We start from the raw sequence: 19,234 nt of genomic DNA, 5'->3' as shown, positions 1-19,234 counted from the left end.
GCAATATATATATATAGCTATAGATATATATCTATATCTATAGCTATATATATATAGCTATAGATATAGATATATATCTATAGATATATATGTATTAATTAGGCAAGAATAATTTTGGCCGGGTCATCAGGTATTTTCTGCCCTTCTCAAACAAATATAACAAAATGTCTGTTCCTGTAAAAAGCTGCGCTCAGAAAGACTCAGTCTATACAAATGACATCAAGGAGATTTTCAAGTCCTTTCAAAGTAAGAACACCACCACCGTGTACTTCTAAGCAGTAGTGACAATCCACCGTAGTAGTTAAACCTGCTTACCAGATGGCAAGCATAAAAGGGCAGGTGGCTATAGCCCAGCCAAGGCCTTTTAGCTTGCTTGCGCTCCCGGTGTTCATATGGGGGGTAAATCTCCAGGCTCGCTTGCGCTGTCACATATCACCATTCAACACGAGAACCACGGATAACCCAAAAGGAAGAAGAACTCACCATAGTATAAAATCCTCTCTCCAAAATCCTAAAGTGTTGTGACTTTGTTCCCCTCCAGCAGAAGTACTACTCCATCCAAACCCAAACTCCAGGGTTTGGATGGAGTAGTACTTCTGCTGGAGGGGAACAAAGTCACAGCACTTTAGGATTTTGGAGAGAGGATTTTATACTATGGTGAGTTCTTCTTCCTTTTGGGTTATCCGTGGTTCTCGTGTTGAATGGTGATATGTGACAGCGCAAGCGAGCCTGGAGATTTACCCCCCATATGAACACCGGGAGCGCAAGCAAGCTAAAAGGCCTTGGCTGGGCTATAGCCACCTGCCCTTTTATGCTTGCCATCTGGTAAGCAGGTTTAACTACTACGGTGGATTGTCACTACTGCTTAGAAGTACACGGTGGTGGTGTTCTTACTTTGAAAGGACTTGAAAATCTCCTTGATGTCATTTGTATAGACTGAGTCTTTCTGAGCGCAGCTTTTTACAGGAATATCTATTTTGGTGTGATCGCACTATATGCTGCTGCTGTTTTATATTTTCTGGTCAAGCGCAGTTTTCTCCATTTATAACAAAATGTCTGCATACCCTGTAAATTCCCTTTTTTTTGGACATGGTATCCCTTTTTTTCTTATTTGGGGCTCGGTACAGTGGGGTGATACACACTGGAGAGAAACCACTACAGTGTGCTTCGTAATCATCAATACACACAGAAACCATTGTCAACAGATTTTTATTCTCTTTCTTCAAATGTATTGCATTAACACAGTGTGTAGAATGTTCCGCTAATCATGCTGAGAACATCTACCATCAAATCAGATGATCGCAATTCAATGTGACAGCAAGATGACAGCATGAGATTGTTCTTCTTCTTCTGGTCATCATACTGAACATTCCTTCATCACTGAAATGTTGAACATTTGTACATGAAAGACTAAAAATTGAAGACATTTGGGTTTTTTCCCTGTGTAATCTAAAATTCTTGGATGTGCCGTTTGCATTGTTTAGGGGTATGAGAAGACTTATATTTCCTTATTAAAACTGAGTGATTCTCTTTAACACTTTAGTGTTCACCATCGGGTGAGGCAATCATTGGCTTTGATGGCAGGTCAGCTTTTTAGCTGTAGTTGTTCTGGCTTTAAGGGGAACCTCCCACCCAAAAAGAAATAAATCAAAATGAAATAGTTTATATGTGGGGACAGGGGGGTCTGCTCATAGACCCCCACAACAACCACAGGGCCACCGTGTTTTACCACACCGCCACATCTGCGTGAATCTCAGGACAGAGCAGTAGACACTGGGCAGACTAGCGCATCAGGCTCTCCCTCTAGCCCGATACAGTGCCCTGCAGGGCATTGGGCAGGCTACTTTGGGGCCGGCAATGCACGGCCATGGTGCGCACCCCAAACCGGCCCCTGTAAATGATGCGGTTGGTGCTGCTGCGCCGATCCATGCACTGTCATGGATGGGATGATGTCACTCCTCTGGCGGGTGTCACCCAGTTGCGGTCCGCACCCTCATAGCAATGCCACTGGTGACAGGAAGAGCAGGGATGTTTACAACAAGGACAGTGAAGACCTGACAGAGGTTCTAGCCCTCCCCATCTGTATCGCAAGCAAACATTTTGGAGTTCAATGTGATAAAGCTATGTGCTAAGGAGTCTACCAACAAATATACTGTATATACACAGTGTCAGAGAAACTCCATTTGCGAACACTATAGATTTGTTCATTGACAGTAGTCATGCACTAATAGGTTCCAGGGTGAGCAGCCCTTTTAGGGGTTAACTTTAAGGTATATCTAGACCCAAGCGATAACACTTTAAATGTTGTAGTTTACCAGATATGATGAATGTATTCATTTTCTTTTTTTCAGGCTGTCATTTTGCTGCAAGTACAGAAATAAACCCGCCATGAATCCAATGTGCACTATACTGAAATCCCAAACAATGCTATCAGCCTTCCTAATTTTCCTTTATGAACTGCAAATCACCTCCCCCCATTTGTTATGGAGATAAGAAGATATGGGGAAGTTTGTAGTCCAAATAAGAAAAACAGTGTAGGGTGACAAAGCTGCTCCTCTATGAACAAAGTACAATAAGGCTTAGTTTACACTTGTGGTTGGGGGATAGTAAAAGCAGGCAGTTGAGGCTCGTTTTTAACCTAAAGCAGTTCTTCTGAAGTAAAGTTCCAAAGTTCCTCCAAAAAAGAAAAGTGTTCAGTGTGTCTTTGTGGATTGGTCAAACTGTGCGCATCAACTCTCACCACCAGGGTTCACACTCATCCGCAGGAGGAGACCACTTATAACAAGTAGGTAACCAGCACAGTATCAATTCTGATCACTAAACCTCCCAGGACATCTTCCTGATGCTGTCCCGGATGTGACGAAACACATAGAGGCGGGACTTCCGGTGGTGGCGTAACTTCCTCCGTTTGGAACGTATGCTGGCTCCAGATCATTCGGCAGTTCCTGAACAGAGCATCTTCAGGTCGTTCCGGGGTGCTAGGGGAGGCACCTTATTTTATGAATGTTCACATTTTTATTTTCTGGGGCTTAACATTAATAAAACATATCATGCTATGATATTTCCCTGATCTGCTTTTTTATAATACATGGGAATTGAGCACTTTATCTCGATGGTGTCCTGGGAGGATTAGTGATCAGAATTGAGAGGAAATTGATACTGTGCTGGTGTCCTAAGTGTTACAAGTGCTACTCCCGCCGCTGAGTGTGAACCCTGGTGGAGGAAAGTGGAAGCACAACGTGTGACCAATCCAGAGACGCACGGGGCACTTTTCTTTTTAGATGAGCTTTGGCACTTTATTTCAGAAGCACTGCTTTAAAACTCGATGCATTTTTTATAGTATTTTTGCGTTTGGTATTTGGACTTATTGCACTTTATGTGACCGCACTTTGTTATTCATATAGATTACACAAGTGTTAACACTTCATGATTATATGTATTGGTTTTTATGTATTTTGCACTTATTGACTTTATTAAGTGGGTTTTTAGCACAGCTCAGCTTTTTACACGTATATTTGTATACCAAGTTGGATATTCTTTAGCACTTGGTTTTGTCAGCAGCTTTAGGGTTAAAGGTAGAAGTTTTTATTCATGCAGTTTGCTTTTAGATTCAAGAAGAGTTTGCAGAGCATGGGTTTTCAAATTACATAATAACTCAGGGCTTGTTTACACATGCTTGACCCTCTGAAGAGAGATCCGCACTGGATTGCTTTTCATAGGGTGTTTGACAGGCGGTGAGGAGGCGTTATTGCGAATTTTAAATATAGTAGAAAACACCCATAGTAATTCCCAGAGGTGGTGATCGGTCGGTGCACTGGCTGGTAGTGTCCTCCTATCACCCGAGCAAACATATACCTGAAAGAAAGCTGGCAGCTCGATCTTCAGCAATGATTACATTTAGCAATCCAGGTGTGGTACAAATAAATACGAAATGTATGCGTTTTGGCGTGTAGCCTTACTCATAGCCATCAAGGCTGTGAGTAAGGCTACACGCCGAAACGCGTAAACCCTATATTATTTGTACCACACCTGGATTAATAAATGTATTCATTGTGGAAGATCGAGCTGCCAGCTTTCTTGCATCTAATGTTTGCTCGGATGATAGGACACTACAAGCCAGTTCACCAACTGCTCACCACCTCGGGGAATTACTATGGTTGTTTTCTACTACATTTAAAAATTTGAAATAATGCCTCCTCACCGCCTGTCAAACATCCTCTGAAAAGCAATCCAGTGTGGATCTCTCTTGAGAGGGCCAAGCATGTGTAAACAAGCCCTAACTGAGTGTTGTCACCCTAGGATAAAAAAAGTGTATCTGGCAGGATCACCAGGTGAAAGAGAGCAAAACCATAAAAAATAGCGTAGTCACTCCATCCAAGGACTGGTAGGCTGAAGTATATTTCATTTTTATTTTTTAGGATTAGATACAATCTAATGCAGTAGCAGGCAGAGGCAAGAAAAATACATTTTACACTTTACAATACTAGTCAATTGTTTTTTTTTAATAATAACCTTTCTAAAGCCAGAAGGTTTTTTGTCCTAATGCATCCTCTGCATTAAGGTAGAAAACCATCTGCATGCTGCAGCTCCACTGACCTAACCAGTGCTCCCCCCCGCCCCCTATACCATAGGCTCTCTCAGTTCTCTTCCTCCTCATTGGCTCAGACACAGCAGACATTGGCTCCCACTGTTGTCAATCACAGCCAATGAGGAGGGAGCAGGGCACTGGAACGAGCCCACACAAGTGCCTCGAGCAAGTGGCTTGCTCTGGGCACCCGCAGAGGAGGGGAGGGGCCAGGAGAGACACTGGGGGACCTGAGAAGAGGAGGATCAGAGAAGGTGAACATGTTTCTTTTATTTAAAAAGAAATTGAGCATTTACAATTACCGTACTTTAAGATCATAGGTCAACCCATTAAATATAATGCTTTGTATTATGTAGCAGTATTTGACTCTCTCCACAAGTATTCCTACTAATTTAATTTTTTATTTTCCACCAGACTGGACAGTTTTTTGGAGAAATAGAAGGTGCTGTGATGAATAAATTGCTAACAATGGGCTCCTTTAAAAGGTATGCATTGACATATTTTATGAAAAAAAAAATGGATAGGATGTTCCGAGTTAAAGAGATTCTCTTTTGTCCATCTGGTAGATATTCAATCATTTCCTTTTTTTTTAGGTACTTATACAAACGTATGTGTACACACCAAATATATTCAAAGCAATGAAACGTGTTGTGTTTTAATCTGTTTCTTTTACATTGTGATTTTTGATCAACTCAGGGATTCTTTATTTGAACTTAGACCAGGTCAAATGGGTAGCATTTTATAGAAAATACAAGGATAATTCCTAGGAATTCTGTGAAAAATGGCAAAATTAGAAAATGTGTATTTTAGAAGATCTGCATCCAATAAGGTAATTGCTTACAGATTCATTATTGAAGTTCAAACAGCTACATTTGACTTAGCCAATACTCCAAGTCTGCAGTATTTACTAAGAATTGATTACCAGATTTAGTTCTTTCATTAGTTGGGTGGGCAAGTACATTTTGTGAATACATTGAAAAGTGTACACTGACCAGCCATACCAATATGTCCACCCACCTAATATTGAGCCTTGCCCATTGAGGCATGTAGTACCCTAGACCTCTGAAGGTATGCTGTGGAATCTGGTATCCTGCTGTGTCAGTACAGATCCTTTAACTCCTGTAAGTAGCGAGATGCCCTCCATGGATCAGCCTTGTTTTGCCAGCAAATCCCACAGATGCTTGAATAGATTGCGATCTAGAGAATTTAAAGGCCAAGTGAACACCTTAAATTCATTGTGTACAGTAGATGCATTTGTATTGTATTTAGTAGATGCAAATGATGGGAGAATATGTATCACATTAACACAGTCGTGTTATATTCATAGGTAGGAACCTTACCTATAAAGAAGAGAGGGAATACTTTCCTTTTACCACCACTCGAGCTGGTGAACTATATTCTGTTGGTGATAAAAGGTCCACCATAGTCTGCTGGGAAACCGAGACATCTGGAGCGTGGATCTGTTGGATGCCCTGCAGCTCTTACTGGCTCTTCCTGTGGCTCTCTACACCCCTTACTATCTCCTAAAATTAGGGGAGGTTAGTAGGAGGTCCCAGGAGACTGACAATCCCAGATGGGTCTGTTTCCCAGAGTGAAGTTAATTGGGCAAAAAGTGGAAAAGGTAATTATTCCCTCTCTAGCTTCATACAATTTACTTATATAGCAAGGTTATATTGAGATAAATATGTTGGCTGTTATTTCCGACCTCCCTCTAAAAATGGTAGCTAACTGACTTCAATTCTGTAAAGTGTTGGATCACCTATTCACAGAAAGTAAAAAGGTGAACTATCACCCTACGCCCGCCCTCGTTCCCTGACGCTCTTACATGGGTGATTCGCTGTCATTGTCCATGCAGCCAGTGACTGGATTTGAAAGCCCCACACTTCTTCCATGATTTTCCTTAGTGCGTCTGGGATGGATTAGAGCAATTCCAATTGATTAAAATTGTTACATGCCAGCATGTGACCAATCAATATCACTCTGATCCATCCTAGAAGCCTTAAATATTGATGGGGGAGAAATGCAGGGCTTTTAAATCATCAGACTGCTGCACCTTCTTCATGGGCAGTGACAGCTAATCACCCACAGAGGTATGTACAGCAGGAACGAGGCGAGGGGATTTCCAGCATGCACTTCCGACAGTGGCCGGCTTCTGTCAGACCAGCTGGCTTATACACTGGCCAAATGCCGCCCCGTTTTTATTGAACCAGCCGATGTTGGCCGGCATTCGGCTCACAGGGCTTTACTTTACTTTTTCATCTTCTGTGACAGGTTGAACTTAAAGTGTTACTAAACCCAAAACAGTAAAATCAGTCTGTATATGCAGTAAAGCATGCTTGTTATACTCACTGTGGAACCTAAGGTGTTAATCCTCTGCATTGTGTAAAAAGGCTGTTTGATCCTGTATGCACAGATCCTCCCCTTCTTCCACTGTCCCCAATCCATCTGCTGATAGAACAGATCCTTTAGAGTCACTCTGCACATGCTCAGTTTGGTGTGTATTACTAGGGAGTTTTTTTTTTCTTGGAAGGGTGCATTTGAGCAGCACAGGGCCAATCAGCACTGTCCAGACAGAGGGTCAAGGGTCCTGCATCCTGATAAGATAGCCAGTGCTGTATGAAAAGTCTTCCTACAAGCTTTAATCAGACACTGATAGAAGTCACAAGACTGCTATATACTGCTGTTTATATTTACTGAAATAGTTGCATTTCCATGTTCTGTGTACCGTGGAAGACCAGATATAGTGAATGCAGGCTCCTGGGTTTAGTAACACTTTAAGGTAGCCATAGATGGATCAAAATTCGGCCAGTTGAGCAGGAACTGGATGAATTTCAACCCATATATGGGCATGTTGGTTATACAGAAGTCGATCTACTGATTGACTTCTGTACAACCACCCTGTTGGGTTTTTCCCGCAGCGCCTCTGGCTATAGCCGGCAACCTTGATTAGTATGTTCTGGCAGCTAGGAACACTTCAGAACACAATAGCACAGCAGGAGTCAACAAACCCCCTGGTTGAACGAAAAAAAAAGATTAATGTAGGGCCAGCTTTAAACTTTAAACTGCAGGAGCAAGCCTAGAGAGCAGGAAAGTCAGTGAATTTAAAGCTCCTAGTCTGGGTTAGCATTGGGCAGCCTCCATACTTTCTTAGGACAGGTTTCTTTAAATGCATCCACAACACATCAGCCCATTTTTTTAGCAGGAAACCTGCCACTGTTGACAGTGCTAGTTGCCTGTCTTTCACATACCTCCCAACATTTTGAGATGAGAATGAGGGACACCTACTAGCAAACATATGTAGGCATAGGACACACCTCCTGCCACACCCACTTAAAGGAGAATTAACCCTCAAAAAAAAGAAGGTTAATTAAATCCACAAGGGCTTTTTTTACCACTACTATTCCTTTATATTGGCCTTTACAATTTACAAATGCAGCAATTTAGAATTTGGATGAAAGGTTTAGCACTGGGAAACACTTTTTGAAAGGTAAAAAGTGCATTTTATATACATCTATATGGATCAGACCAAAATGATGGACAAGTGAGGAGGAAAGAGGGACCGAGGGACATTGCTCCAAATCAGGGACAGTCCCTCCAAATCAGGGAAAGTTCGGAGCTATGCTTTCATGCTTGACCCTCTGCTCTGACTTCAATACTTTCCGAATCACTGACAAGAACAAGTATACAGAGCAAGAGCTCTGACTTCAGTTTGACTTGGCATACTTGTTGCAGCCAGCATACTAGAAGCCAGTAGATCAGCAATATCGGTCCCAATAGTAATGGTGACAAATGGCTGGATTACCACATTTTTAAAGGGAACATTGCATTTGGTATCTTCTACCCTTTTCTGGTTTTAGGGTTCATACTGCTCTTCTTAACGTATCATTGATTGTTGGCTTTCCATCATGCTGCTTTCCACTGTATTTTCAGAGACACGAAGGATATGTGTGTCTGCCAATTTTTTTTTTTTTTTACATCTCTTTATCAGAATTGAAATCCTTGTTTTACACAGTGCAAAGCATGTGCAGTGATCCTCAAAGTAGAAAATAGAATATAACTAGCTCAGTAGTCTGTGATTCTCAGAAAAACAGTTCTATCACAATTTCACTATGATCCTCAGTAACTGCAGCTCCTATGCAGGCATAATGTATTTTATGAGTTTAATTTTAAAGGAGAAGTAGGGCCAAAGCTCTTGTGGTCCTATTTCTCTTGGCGATCACAGGAGTGCAATTCGTTCTGCACTCCTGTAACCCATATTTAGCCAACAGCAGGCTAAAGTTGTCCCTACCCCATGCATAGCCTGTTGCTCCAGTAGGCACTTGAGGGGCCGAGCAGAGAGACAATGATTCTCTGCTTACTGAAGACTGAGAAATCTGTGGTCTTTGATCACAAAGTTCGCGGTCTTAGAAGTGCAAGATAATATGAGGCACCCAGGTTTAACCAGTAGGTGGTCACATGATTGAATGATGGAAGTCAGTAGAGCTTTGCTTATTCATGGGTAAAATGACTGCTGAATTATATTCATGTTTTAAAATAATTGGTGTAGGCATTATAAAGTTGAATAAAGTACAGAAGGTCAGTTTCATACTTCATGCTAGGTCAGTTTTTCATAACTTTAAAATAGACTTTAAAGTGTTGCTAAACCCAGAACATTAAAATGAGTCTGTATATGCAGTAAAGCATGCTTGTTATACGCACTGTGGATCCTAATCTTCCTCATTGTGTAAAAGCGTCTGATCCTGTCTTCTCTGATCCTCCCCTTCTTTTACTGTCCCCAATCCATCTGCTGATAATACAGATCCTTGGGGGCACTCTGCACATGCTCAGTTTGATGTGTATTGAAAGATAATTATTTTTTTTTTATTTGGGGGAGTATATATGATCACCACAGGGCCAATCAGCACTGTCCAGACAGAATGTCAGGGGTCATGTAGCCTCATAGGACAGTCAGAGGGGAATGAAACCTCCTCCTACAAGCTTTAAAGGATAAGTCCACTTTTTAGAAAAAAATTATAAATGCACATTTTTTGCAGGTAAAAAAGTTTGCATTTATTCTTTGATTTTTTGGAGCCTGCAAAGCATTGTGCCAGCGATCAGCAGATCGCTGGTGCCATAAAGGTCTTCAGCAGCCAGTGTATCTGTGTGCCCACACATCCCCTGTGGGCAAGCAGATACAATCTGGCAAGAAGAGAGAATAAACTACCATGGCACGCCACAGTGCTGTGACAGTTCATTGAAAACTACAAGCTGACAGCCGCAATGGCTGCTGCACTTTGTAATTTTCCATTCACAGGACACTGTGAATGAGTGAAGCAGGGGGGCGGGCTCTGCACCCTTTTGTTTCAATTGTGACAGCTAACGGGGGGGGGGGCAGGGTTGGGATGAGAAGATCCCCACTAGCTGTCAGATCTGGGAATCGGGGGGGGGGGTGCGGGGGCCAGTCTGTTCTTAACATGTTACATGAATATAATGATTATAGCTACATCACAAAAGATCCAGAGTTCAGCAGAGAATGGTAATCTCACAGTAATGTCAGGCACTCAGACCCAAATTGCCAATCTAACACATCTGCACTAAGGCTGGCATAGAGTGAGTATGTGTTGGGTAATGGGGCTCCTGTGGGAGGCTCAGGCATATTTAGAGCTGTTTTTAACAAATAGAGATTACTGTACCCTACGTGCTTTTTTTAAATCTGCATATGGAGTTGCCACTGGTGTCCATACCCACACATAACTCCTCTACCAGATTTGACAGACTGGTCACATTTACAGCAATTTTCTAGTGTTTTTTTGATGTTCCTCTATGGAGACTGCAGCTATGTTTTAGGGTGGAGACTTATGTGTCCCTCTATGACCCTGAGAGCTAGGTTGCCAAGAGAGTAAAGTCTTTGTAGGGCTTCCCAAACCAAACATATCAAAATCAAGGCCCAGACAAAGCAGACCTCAGCAAACTGCAAGGGGCTCCTTAGGAATGGTGACGCTAGCCTCATTAAACCTGAAAGGAAATCTCCTGGTCACTAAGTAAAGAGTTGGTCATGGGACTGACAAAGCAACTAGTAAAATAAAAAAATAAAAAAAAGAAGAAGCAGATAGTGACAAGGTAAAGAAGCATTTAGAAACCTCCTGCAAGAAGCTAGGGCTGATGAATTGGTGTGTATTTTACATGCAAAAAGAAGGTGCACACTGGTCAAAAATGTGGCCAGGCCTGTGGTTCTGGAGCCCTGGAAGCCTCCTATCACCACTAACCTTCAGTCCTGGTTCTAGACAATATTTATAACCAATCAGACTTTCCAAGAAGCAGCTAAACCTAGACTTGCTCTGTTATGCTACTCCATACTTTTATGTCACTATTAAACAGTCCTAATGCTTGTCTGTATTTTTCGGAGATTCCACCAATGTACATGGAAAAAGCACTTTTGTTATGCCAGCTACAAAATTATATACAGTATCCACCTTTCATCTATTATTTCGGTACAGATATCACCAGCTAAAAATTAATTCAAACACTGCAAATATTATATCCATGTGGCACGTCCAGGCTTCTAACATAATAGCACATCAAAAGCAGGGAAAGACTTTGTAGTCTGGTAATTACTCAAATTTCCTCTTCCCCTTGTCAAAAGGCATTTAAGATTTCACACAATGTACAGTGTAAACATTGCTTTGTACAGTAAATGCAAAGCAATAAAGGTGCCGTCTTTGCATCAGTGATCTCAGCAATAAAATATTTTCCAGGGGGATATGCCTTTTATTCTACAATGTGTCAGTTCAAACCTAGAAGGATTCTTTAAATATCTTGTAGAAGTGACTTTCACAAAAAAATGTATAGACTTAATGTAAAAAGTTTTAAGGTGGAACTGACATTGAGGTTGCCAAACTATTAGTTTGAGCTTCACAATTAGCTATGAAATAGTTACATAATATTACTTATCCTTATGAGTGGCTGATATGTCAAGTCTTCGTAGATGTTGGTGAGTTTAGGAATAGAAGCACATTGTTACAGTACGTATACGTTAGGTTGATTAGGTGTCTTTCAGATCTGCTTTTTTGATTCCTTAGGTCCACCGCTTAGTGAGTTTTCTTGCACTTACCTCTTTGAGGTCCCTCACATCCGATGTTTTCTCTACAGGACATACTTACTTATCAGTTCCCTGGCAATCATTTGTGTGCAGCCTGAACCACACAACAACTCTTCAAAATCTTTTCGTTTTTGCAGCCTGAAGCCCTGAACGCCATTCACTTCAAATGGAAAGCCTGTCAACAGCTTGAGGAGATGTACTGTATATGGATCTTCAATTGAAGTGAAAGGTTTTCAAGCAATGAATGTGCTAAAGACAAGTTGGGGGACTGAGAAGATTTGGAAGAGTTGCAGGCCACTGAGTTAAGATGCCTGGGAGCTGCATTTCTGGTAAGTATATTCTATTGCAATAAGCTTGGGAAGTTGAGGTGGCCCTTGGAAGAGTAAATGCACTGGAAACGCACTTACAGGTGGACCTGGGCAGTCAAGTAAAAATGTCTTTAAACAGGTAATCGTGGCTTTGCAAGTTCTGTTTACTCCTTTGCTTCTCTTTAAATGCAAGCTAAAAGTGGAAACCCCCCTTGTAATTAAATTATGCCGTCTAAACTGGCATTGCAACCAAAATATAGGCATTCAAAAAGATATGTGTGTATACAGGCATCACATGAAACCTGCATATTATTCATATTGCCAACTCAGTTTGCTAAATCTAATGGAAGATTACAGATGAATCCTATACAATTTCCTATTTTGTAAGGTTAGATCTGTGGAATTATTAGAGAGACCATAGATAGATCAACAGCTTGAAGTAATGCTCACAATTTTGTACATCACTTGATATTTTTGGACCATTTATTAACCATCTAGGAGGGGAAAAAAGTGTCCAGGAAAGGCACTTATTATCACCGAGGGACCTGATTGTCACCTTTACTATGGTTCTTCATACTTGAAAAAATCTTATGCATGTACCTCTTTCTCCGTAGGACAAGGAGGGGGTGGATGTTGGCACTAACAGAACATGGAGAAGCCATTGCTGACCTCCACTTCCCAAAATACTTCAACCATGTGAATCATTTTTGGCTTAAAGTGGTATTAAACCCAAAACTAAAAATTTTATACAATGCAGCTTACTAATTTTAGTTGTGGTGGCTGCATTCGTTTTCTTTTTAGGCTTTTCCTCTATTTTCACCTAGTGACCTGGCCAGTAACACACCTCCTGTATGAGAGTGCCTTTTAAATAGCTATAGCAGCATTTTTTTCCTTTTGGGATAATGGTTTTACATAAATAAATAAATCACTATAAGCACCCCATCAGTGGTAAGTGGTTTGTCTCAAACCTCTAACTGCTACATCTGCAGAACAGCTTGTCCTGTTGAAAAATAACAGACATACTGGCCAGATCCCTAGGTAAAAATAAAAGAAAACTAATGCAGCCATAACATCTAAGAATTGGTGAGCTGTAATATAACAAATGTTTGCTTTTAGCTTTAGTACCGCTTTACGTTTGTAGATTGGGACTTCGCTGTCAGTCTCTTTGTACAGACTTACTGACCAGATCACCAGGTGAAAATAAAAGAAGGAAAAAACAAAAAAGAAAGCTAATGCAGCCATCACATCTAAGACTTGGTAGAGTAAGTTTGTAGATCAGGACTTCCCTGCACAGTCTCTGTATGCGTGATTTAGGTCAGTGACTCAAAGTATTGAAGCCAGAGACATCCAGGTGCAAAGCATTCTCAGGTGGTGAGAAATGGCAGCCTCCAAATTTATTTCAATAAAGTTTTTTTTATATTAAATCTAGTATCTATCATGTCTTGGAGGTTCCAAGCTGAAAGTCTTTCAGACAGTTTTTAAAGGGTAGTTCCTATTATATAGGTACACTATAATGGTCTGGGTCATTTTTATTAAATTTTTTTTAGTTTGCACATTGTTGTTTTACATCTGTTTTTTCTTTTTTTTTTTTTTTTTTTTTGCTTTATGTATATATACAATCCTTGTTTGACAAATAAAACACTTTGCGCTTTGAAATAAGAAGTCATCCAGTTCTCTGTTAAATTTCAACTTGAGCTTTTGAGGATTGTAAACAACTGTGTTCAAACAAAAGGGCAAATAGTAGCCTGTAAATATGTGAATGGAATCTTTAAAGTGGAATTCAAGCCTAACACTAACTATTCTTAAAAATGTTCCCTCCCTCTCCTCCTACCTGTCCTGTCTACCTTGTGTAAAAAGATCTGTATACTTACCTTTTTTAAGTCCACTCCAGTCCAGTCATGTGATCCTGCAGCTCCCCCATGTCATGGAGCACTCACCAACAGCTGGGATTTTTCGAGAGCAGTGACGTCACCCATAGGCTCTCCTTATAGTCCAACCGTTGCTGCTACTCTCTCCTCTCCCCTGTGGCTGTCATTCACTGACACAGAGAACACATGACCGGAGCAGACTAAAAAAAGGTAAGTATACAGATCTTTTTTTCACAGGGTAGGCAGTATAGGTAAATGGCAGAAAAATGGAAAAAAGACTGCCACACTCCAAAATAATGCCTTTATTGAATAAAGCTTAATCCATATATCAATCAGAGACACAGGTCCAGATGATAACTGACGCGTTTCGCACCATTAAAGGCGCTTAATCATGGCTGTATAGGTAGAAGGGGGGGGACAATTAAAAAAAAATAGTTATAGTTCAGCTTGAATTCTACTTTAGGTACCACCTGCTGGCTCAAAAAGAAGAATGCAAAAAGTTGATGCAGTATTTTACATCTACCTGATATAAAAATAGACAAAACATTTTTTTTTACACTTTACGCTTTTTTTTTACTGTTAAAAAAATCAGTCTCCAAAAATTATTGATAGATGAAAACAGAAAGCCAAACTTTCAGTGGTGAAAACCTTTAAAAAAAAGCTGCTTTGGGACAGCGTCGGTAATGACATATCACGAGTCTCTGCGCAGTGATTAAAATAAGATGTTGGATATGTCATTACGCCCTAGGCATGGTATCTGTAGCAGGGGAAAAAAAAAAGTCTGCCAATTTTAAAAAGCTGGAGGGAACAGCATCAGACGTGGACTGCCCCCTTTAATGGGTTTAAATTTAGTTCTAAAAGAAAACAGACAATTACAATGTTCCTCTGCTATAATCAGCAGGAAGGGATACAGGTAGCCACAAAGCACTCCTTAAAAAAACAAAATGACATCAAGATAGTTTGAAAAAATAACACTTTACAGCTATTTCATGTTGATAAAAGGAACTGATGTAATTGTTTCCTGAAATAATTTGTGTTTAACTACTTCAGTGATGAAAAATGTAACATTATGCGTTATTATTCTGTCACAATCTTCCGCGTTATTAGGCTGCTCCTAGGTGCCTGTCTAATAGATTGCATTCAGAGAAATTCCAAGGGAAGATGGGAAAGCAGTCAGAAAATACTCAAACTGTAGTTCACCTGAATTTTCCTGCTGGTACAATAATGGTCTCATTTTATTAACAAAATTTATAGAAAAGTCAATTTTTATATAATTTTCTTCCCTTAAAATGTCATATCAAACCCCAAACAGTGAACGCTGCAGGTTTTTATAAATTAGACACTTCTATACCACTCACTATAAAACATCTGAAATCCACCCCCCCCCCTTCATCTTTTTACGAACAAATTTGCTATAAAACTCCACAAGGAAGGGGCCTGATCTCAGAAATCTATAGTCATATGGTGTGTACGGATCCACAAGAAAAACTACCATACATGCAGAAATGGGAAACAGACTTTAACCACTTGCCGACCAGCCGCCGCAGACTGCAGCAGAATGGCACGGCTGGGCGAAATGACATTATGTTATGTTGCTTCGCCATGTGGCCACTAGGTGCGCGCGAGCGCACGCTGCTCGCCCCGGGAGACGATGCGAGTGCCTAGCAGGCGCGATGACTGCCGTGCTCCCGCGATCGTTCGTGATACAGCGAGAACCGGGATCTGTGTGTGTAAACACACAGATCCCGGTTCTCTGAGGGGAGAAGAGACTGATTGTGTGTTCATACAAAGTATGAACAGAGATCTGTCATCTCCCCTAGACAGTACCCTCCTCCTTCAGTTAGAACACACACTAGGGAACACAGTTAACCCCTTGATCACATTTTTACAGTAATCAGTGCATTTTTATATCGCTTATAACTGCCAATGGTCCCAAAAATGTGTCAAAAGTGTCCGATCTGTCCGCCATAATGTCGTAGTCCCGATAAAAATCACAGATCGCCGCCATTACTAATAAAAAAATTAAAAATTAAAATTCCGTAAAACTATCCCCTATTTTGTAGACGCTATAAATTTTGCACAAACCAATCAATATACGCTTATTGAGGAAAAAAAATGTTTTTTTTATATATTTTTGGGGGATATTTATTATAGCAAAAAGTAAAATATATTGCGTTTTTTTTTCAAAATTGTTGCAATAAATAAAAACCGCAGAGGCGATCAAATACCACCAAAAGAAAGCTCTATTTGTGGGAAAAAAGGACATCAATTTTGTTTTAGTACAACATCGCGCGACCTCGCAATTGAGAGATAAAGCGATGCAGTGCCGAATCGCAAAAAGTGCTCTGGTCAGGAAGGGGGTAAAATCTTCCGGGGCTGAAGTGGTTAATGTAAAACCTTTATCCCAACTGTTGCTGTAACTGTTTGTGTAACTGCAGTGTGGGCTGGAGTTTGTCTTCAATTTGTTAGTGTATCTAAATCTGCTAGTACATCTAACACCCCCCCCCCAGACTGACAATGTTGCTGTCCAAAGGTGCCCCCTGTGCTCCTTCATCCAGAGAGGGGGCTCTCTAATACAGGAGGTGTGGTACTGATGAGATCACCAGGTGAAAACAGAGGGAACAAAAGTCTAAAAAAAAGAAAATGAATGCAGCCACCACATCTAATGATTGGTACGCCACATTAGATTACTTTTTTGGTCTTGTTTTTAATACCACTTAAATCCATGTAGTGGCTCACATGTTTGAAGCCAGTATGACGCTTCAACAACTAGCAAACATTTTTGGGTTTATTAAGCTACTTTTTCTAGACTGACCTGATATAAAAAGTCAGCTGCAGACAGGAGGGAGCATTTCCTTTGTATCCCCTTCCTTACTGATCAGACTGCAACATTACAGTTTTGTAGCAATCTACTGTACAGGAACCAGGAATTGAAAGATGTCCGAGCCAGCATTTCAGTCCAGAAAGTTGATTCTTGATCATTTCTAAAAAAAAAAAAAAAAAAGATGGTTCTGTCCTTCTGATGAGAAATGAAGATCAGTGCTGTGATCTCTGAGAATTAGCCGTGTTACATTTACACAATAAAGTGATTGTAAAGGTAATAAAAAAAAAAAAAAAAAAAAGTTTATACTTATCTGCCCTGTGCAATGGAATCGCACAGAGCGGCCGCGAACCTCCTATTTCCGGGTCCCCCACCGGCATTACTGGCCCCTCCCCTGTGTCCAGTGCCCCCATGGGAAGCCGCTTCCCATGGTGGCACTTGTGCGTGGTTGCACCCGAGTCCTGCTAACACAGACAGAGGGACTTGGCCCCCGCACCCCCCCCGCTCCCTTAACACTGGCTTTGATTGACAGCACTGGGAACCAATGGCTCCCGGTGCCCCAGCAAAGCCAGCGAGACCCGGAAGTGAGGGGAGAGAAGAGCTGCAGGCATGCACGCTGCTGGATCAAATGAGGGCTCAGGTAAGTAAAAGGGAGAGTGAGGGGAGAATGCTGACACCAAAACATTTTTTACCTTAATGTAAGGAATGCATTAAGGTTAAAAATGTTTAGGCTTTACAACCTCTTTAAAGTGGAGGGCCACCCTGAAAAAAAAAATTACACCAAAAATCCAAAAAAAAAATAAAAAAAAACATTTGAAATAAAAATTTTTTTTTGAACTTACCTAAACCCTTGTTGCTAGGCAGTCTTCCTAATCTGCCTATTCCTTTTCCGTGGCGTCTTCTGCTCCTCGGTGAGCAGCCCCGTTGTCTTCTGGGAACTGTGTGTGTTTCCAGGACACCATGGGGCCATTCACAGAGCGCCACGCCGCTCGTGCGTGCGCAGTAGCAAAAAACGGGCAGTGAAGCCGCAAGGCTCCACTGCCTGTTTCCCTTACCTAGGATGGCAGTGCCGGAACCCGAGAGCCGAGGGATGGGTCAGCCTCGGGCGGCCGACATCGCGGGCACCCAGGACAGGTAAGTACTTATTTAAAGTCAGCAGCTACAGTGTTTGTAGCTGCTGACTTTTAATTTTTTTTTTTTTACAGCCGGAATTCCGCTTTAAGTAACATGCATGAACTTAATGGGTAAGTTCACCTTTTCTCAAAATGAAAAGGTGAACAAACTCCACATATTGTGGCCACTCCCAACCTCCCTGCACACAGCGACTGCGATGCCCTGTGCCTCTAGTGTAATGATCTGTACACTATACACCACAATACACAGCCTTATGCCGCGTACACACAATCGGAATTTCGGCCCGCAAAAGACCGATGAGAGTTTTTTGTCGGAAAATGCGATCGTGTGTATGCTCCATCGAACTTTTGCTGGCCGAATTCAAGCCAGCAAAAGATTTGGCGCATGTTCTCAATTTTTCGGTCGGGAAAAGTTCCTATCCGAAAATGCAATCGTCTGTGGCAATTCCAATGCGCAAAATTCCTACGCATGTTCGGAAGCATTGAACTTCATTTACTCGGCTCATCGTAGTGTTGTACATCACCGCGTTCTTGATGGTCGTAAGTTCAGTGAACTTTTGCGTGACCGTGTGTATGCAAGGCAAACTTGAGTGTAAAAGCCGTCATATCTTTTTCCGACGAGAAATCCGCTCGTGTGTACGCGGCATTAGAGTTAGTATCCTTCATAATGCCTGCAATTGCAAGTTGACCAATAAGAAGCGCATTTGAATCTTTTTTTTTCCGGTATGGTGTCCCAGAAGAAAGAAGCACCGTTCAATGGTCAGCACAGTCATATGGTCACATTGACAAATGAGCGCTTGCCATTGTAAGTCTTATGATGGATACTATTATATGGCTTATTGGTAGTTGCATTTTGTGAATACCCACTTTTATACAACTTTTTATGAATAAATTATCTTTGGTAATGCACTAGGTGTGCGTGCCTTTCATTTTTGTTTTTCTTGTAGTTTCTTTCGAATTACCCCATCTGAGGAAGGCAGCATCCACCTCGTCTTGGAATACCATTTTACCACCACTATACCTGTTACTCTTTACTTCAGATGACCTATTAGCGCTGGAACTGACTGTGTTTTTAGACAGATTCCCACTTAAACATATTTCTAGCTTTAAAAAGAGTCGGGAAGAATTAGAACTCTGCATATTTTATATTACTGCCTGTGTTTCCATTTGGGTGATTTCTCTTTAACCACTTCAGCCCTGGAAGGATTTACTCCCTTAATGACCAGGCCATTTTTTGCGATATGGCGCTGCTTTATTTTAACTGACAATTGTGAAGTCATGCGATGCTGTACCCATATAAAATTGATGTCCTTTTTTTCCCACAAATAGAGCTTTCTTTTGGTGGTATTTAATCACCTCTGCAGTTTTAATTTGCGCTAAACAAAAAAAGACCTACAGTTTAGAAAAAAAACAATATTTTTTACTTTCTGCTATAATACAT

The 19,234-nt window shown here is 41.1% G+C and overlaps 1 protein-coding gene across 3 annotated transcripts in view; it reads left to right on the top strand.

The window, feature by feature from the left end:
- The window catches only part of CACNA2D3 (calcium voltage-gated channel auxiliary subunit alpha2delta 3), a 1,508,837-nt gene that overhangs the window by 1,383,872 nt on the left and 105,731 nt on the right, over positions 1 to 19,234 (top strand). For all 3 annotated transcript variants that reach the window (XM_073592282.1, XM_073592284.1, XM_073592285.1), the window contains one exon: positions 5,000 to 5,070. In XM_073592282.1, the coding sequence (XP_073448383.1) occupies positions 5,000 to 5,070 (71 nt within the window). The remainder of the gene's footprint in view (positions 1 to 4,999; positions 5,071 to 19,234) is intronic.

This window comes from Aquarana catesbeiana, linkage group LG07 (genome assembly GCF_042186555.1).
Source record: "Aquarana catesbeiana isolate 2022-GZ linkage group LG07, ASM4218655v1, whole genome shotgun sequence".
In the NCBI taxonomy this organism is placed as follows: Eukaryota; Metazoa; Chordata; class Amphibia; order Anura; family Ranidae; genus Aquarana; species Aquarana catesbeiana.
This window is presented reverse-complemented; position numbering and strand designations above follow the sequence as displayed.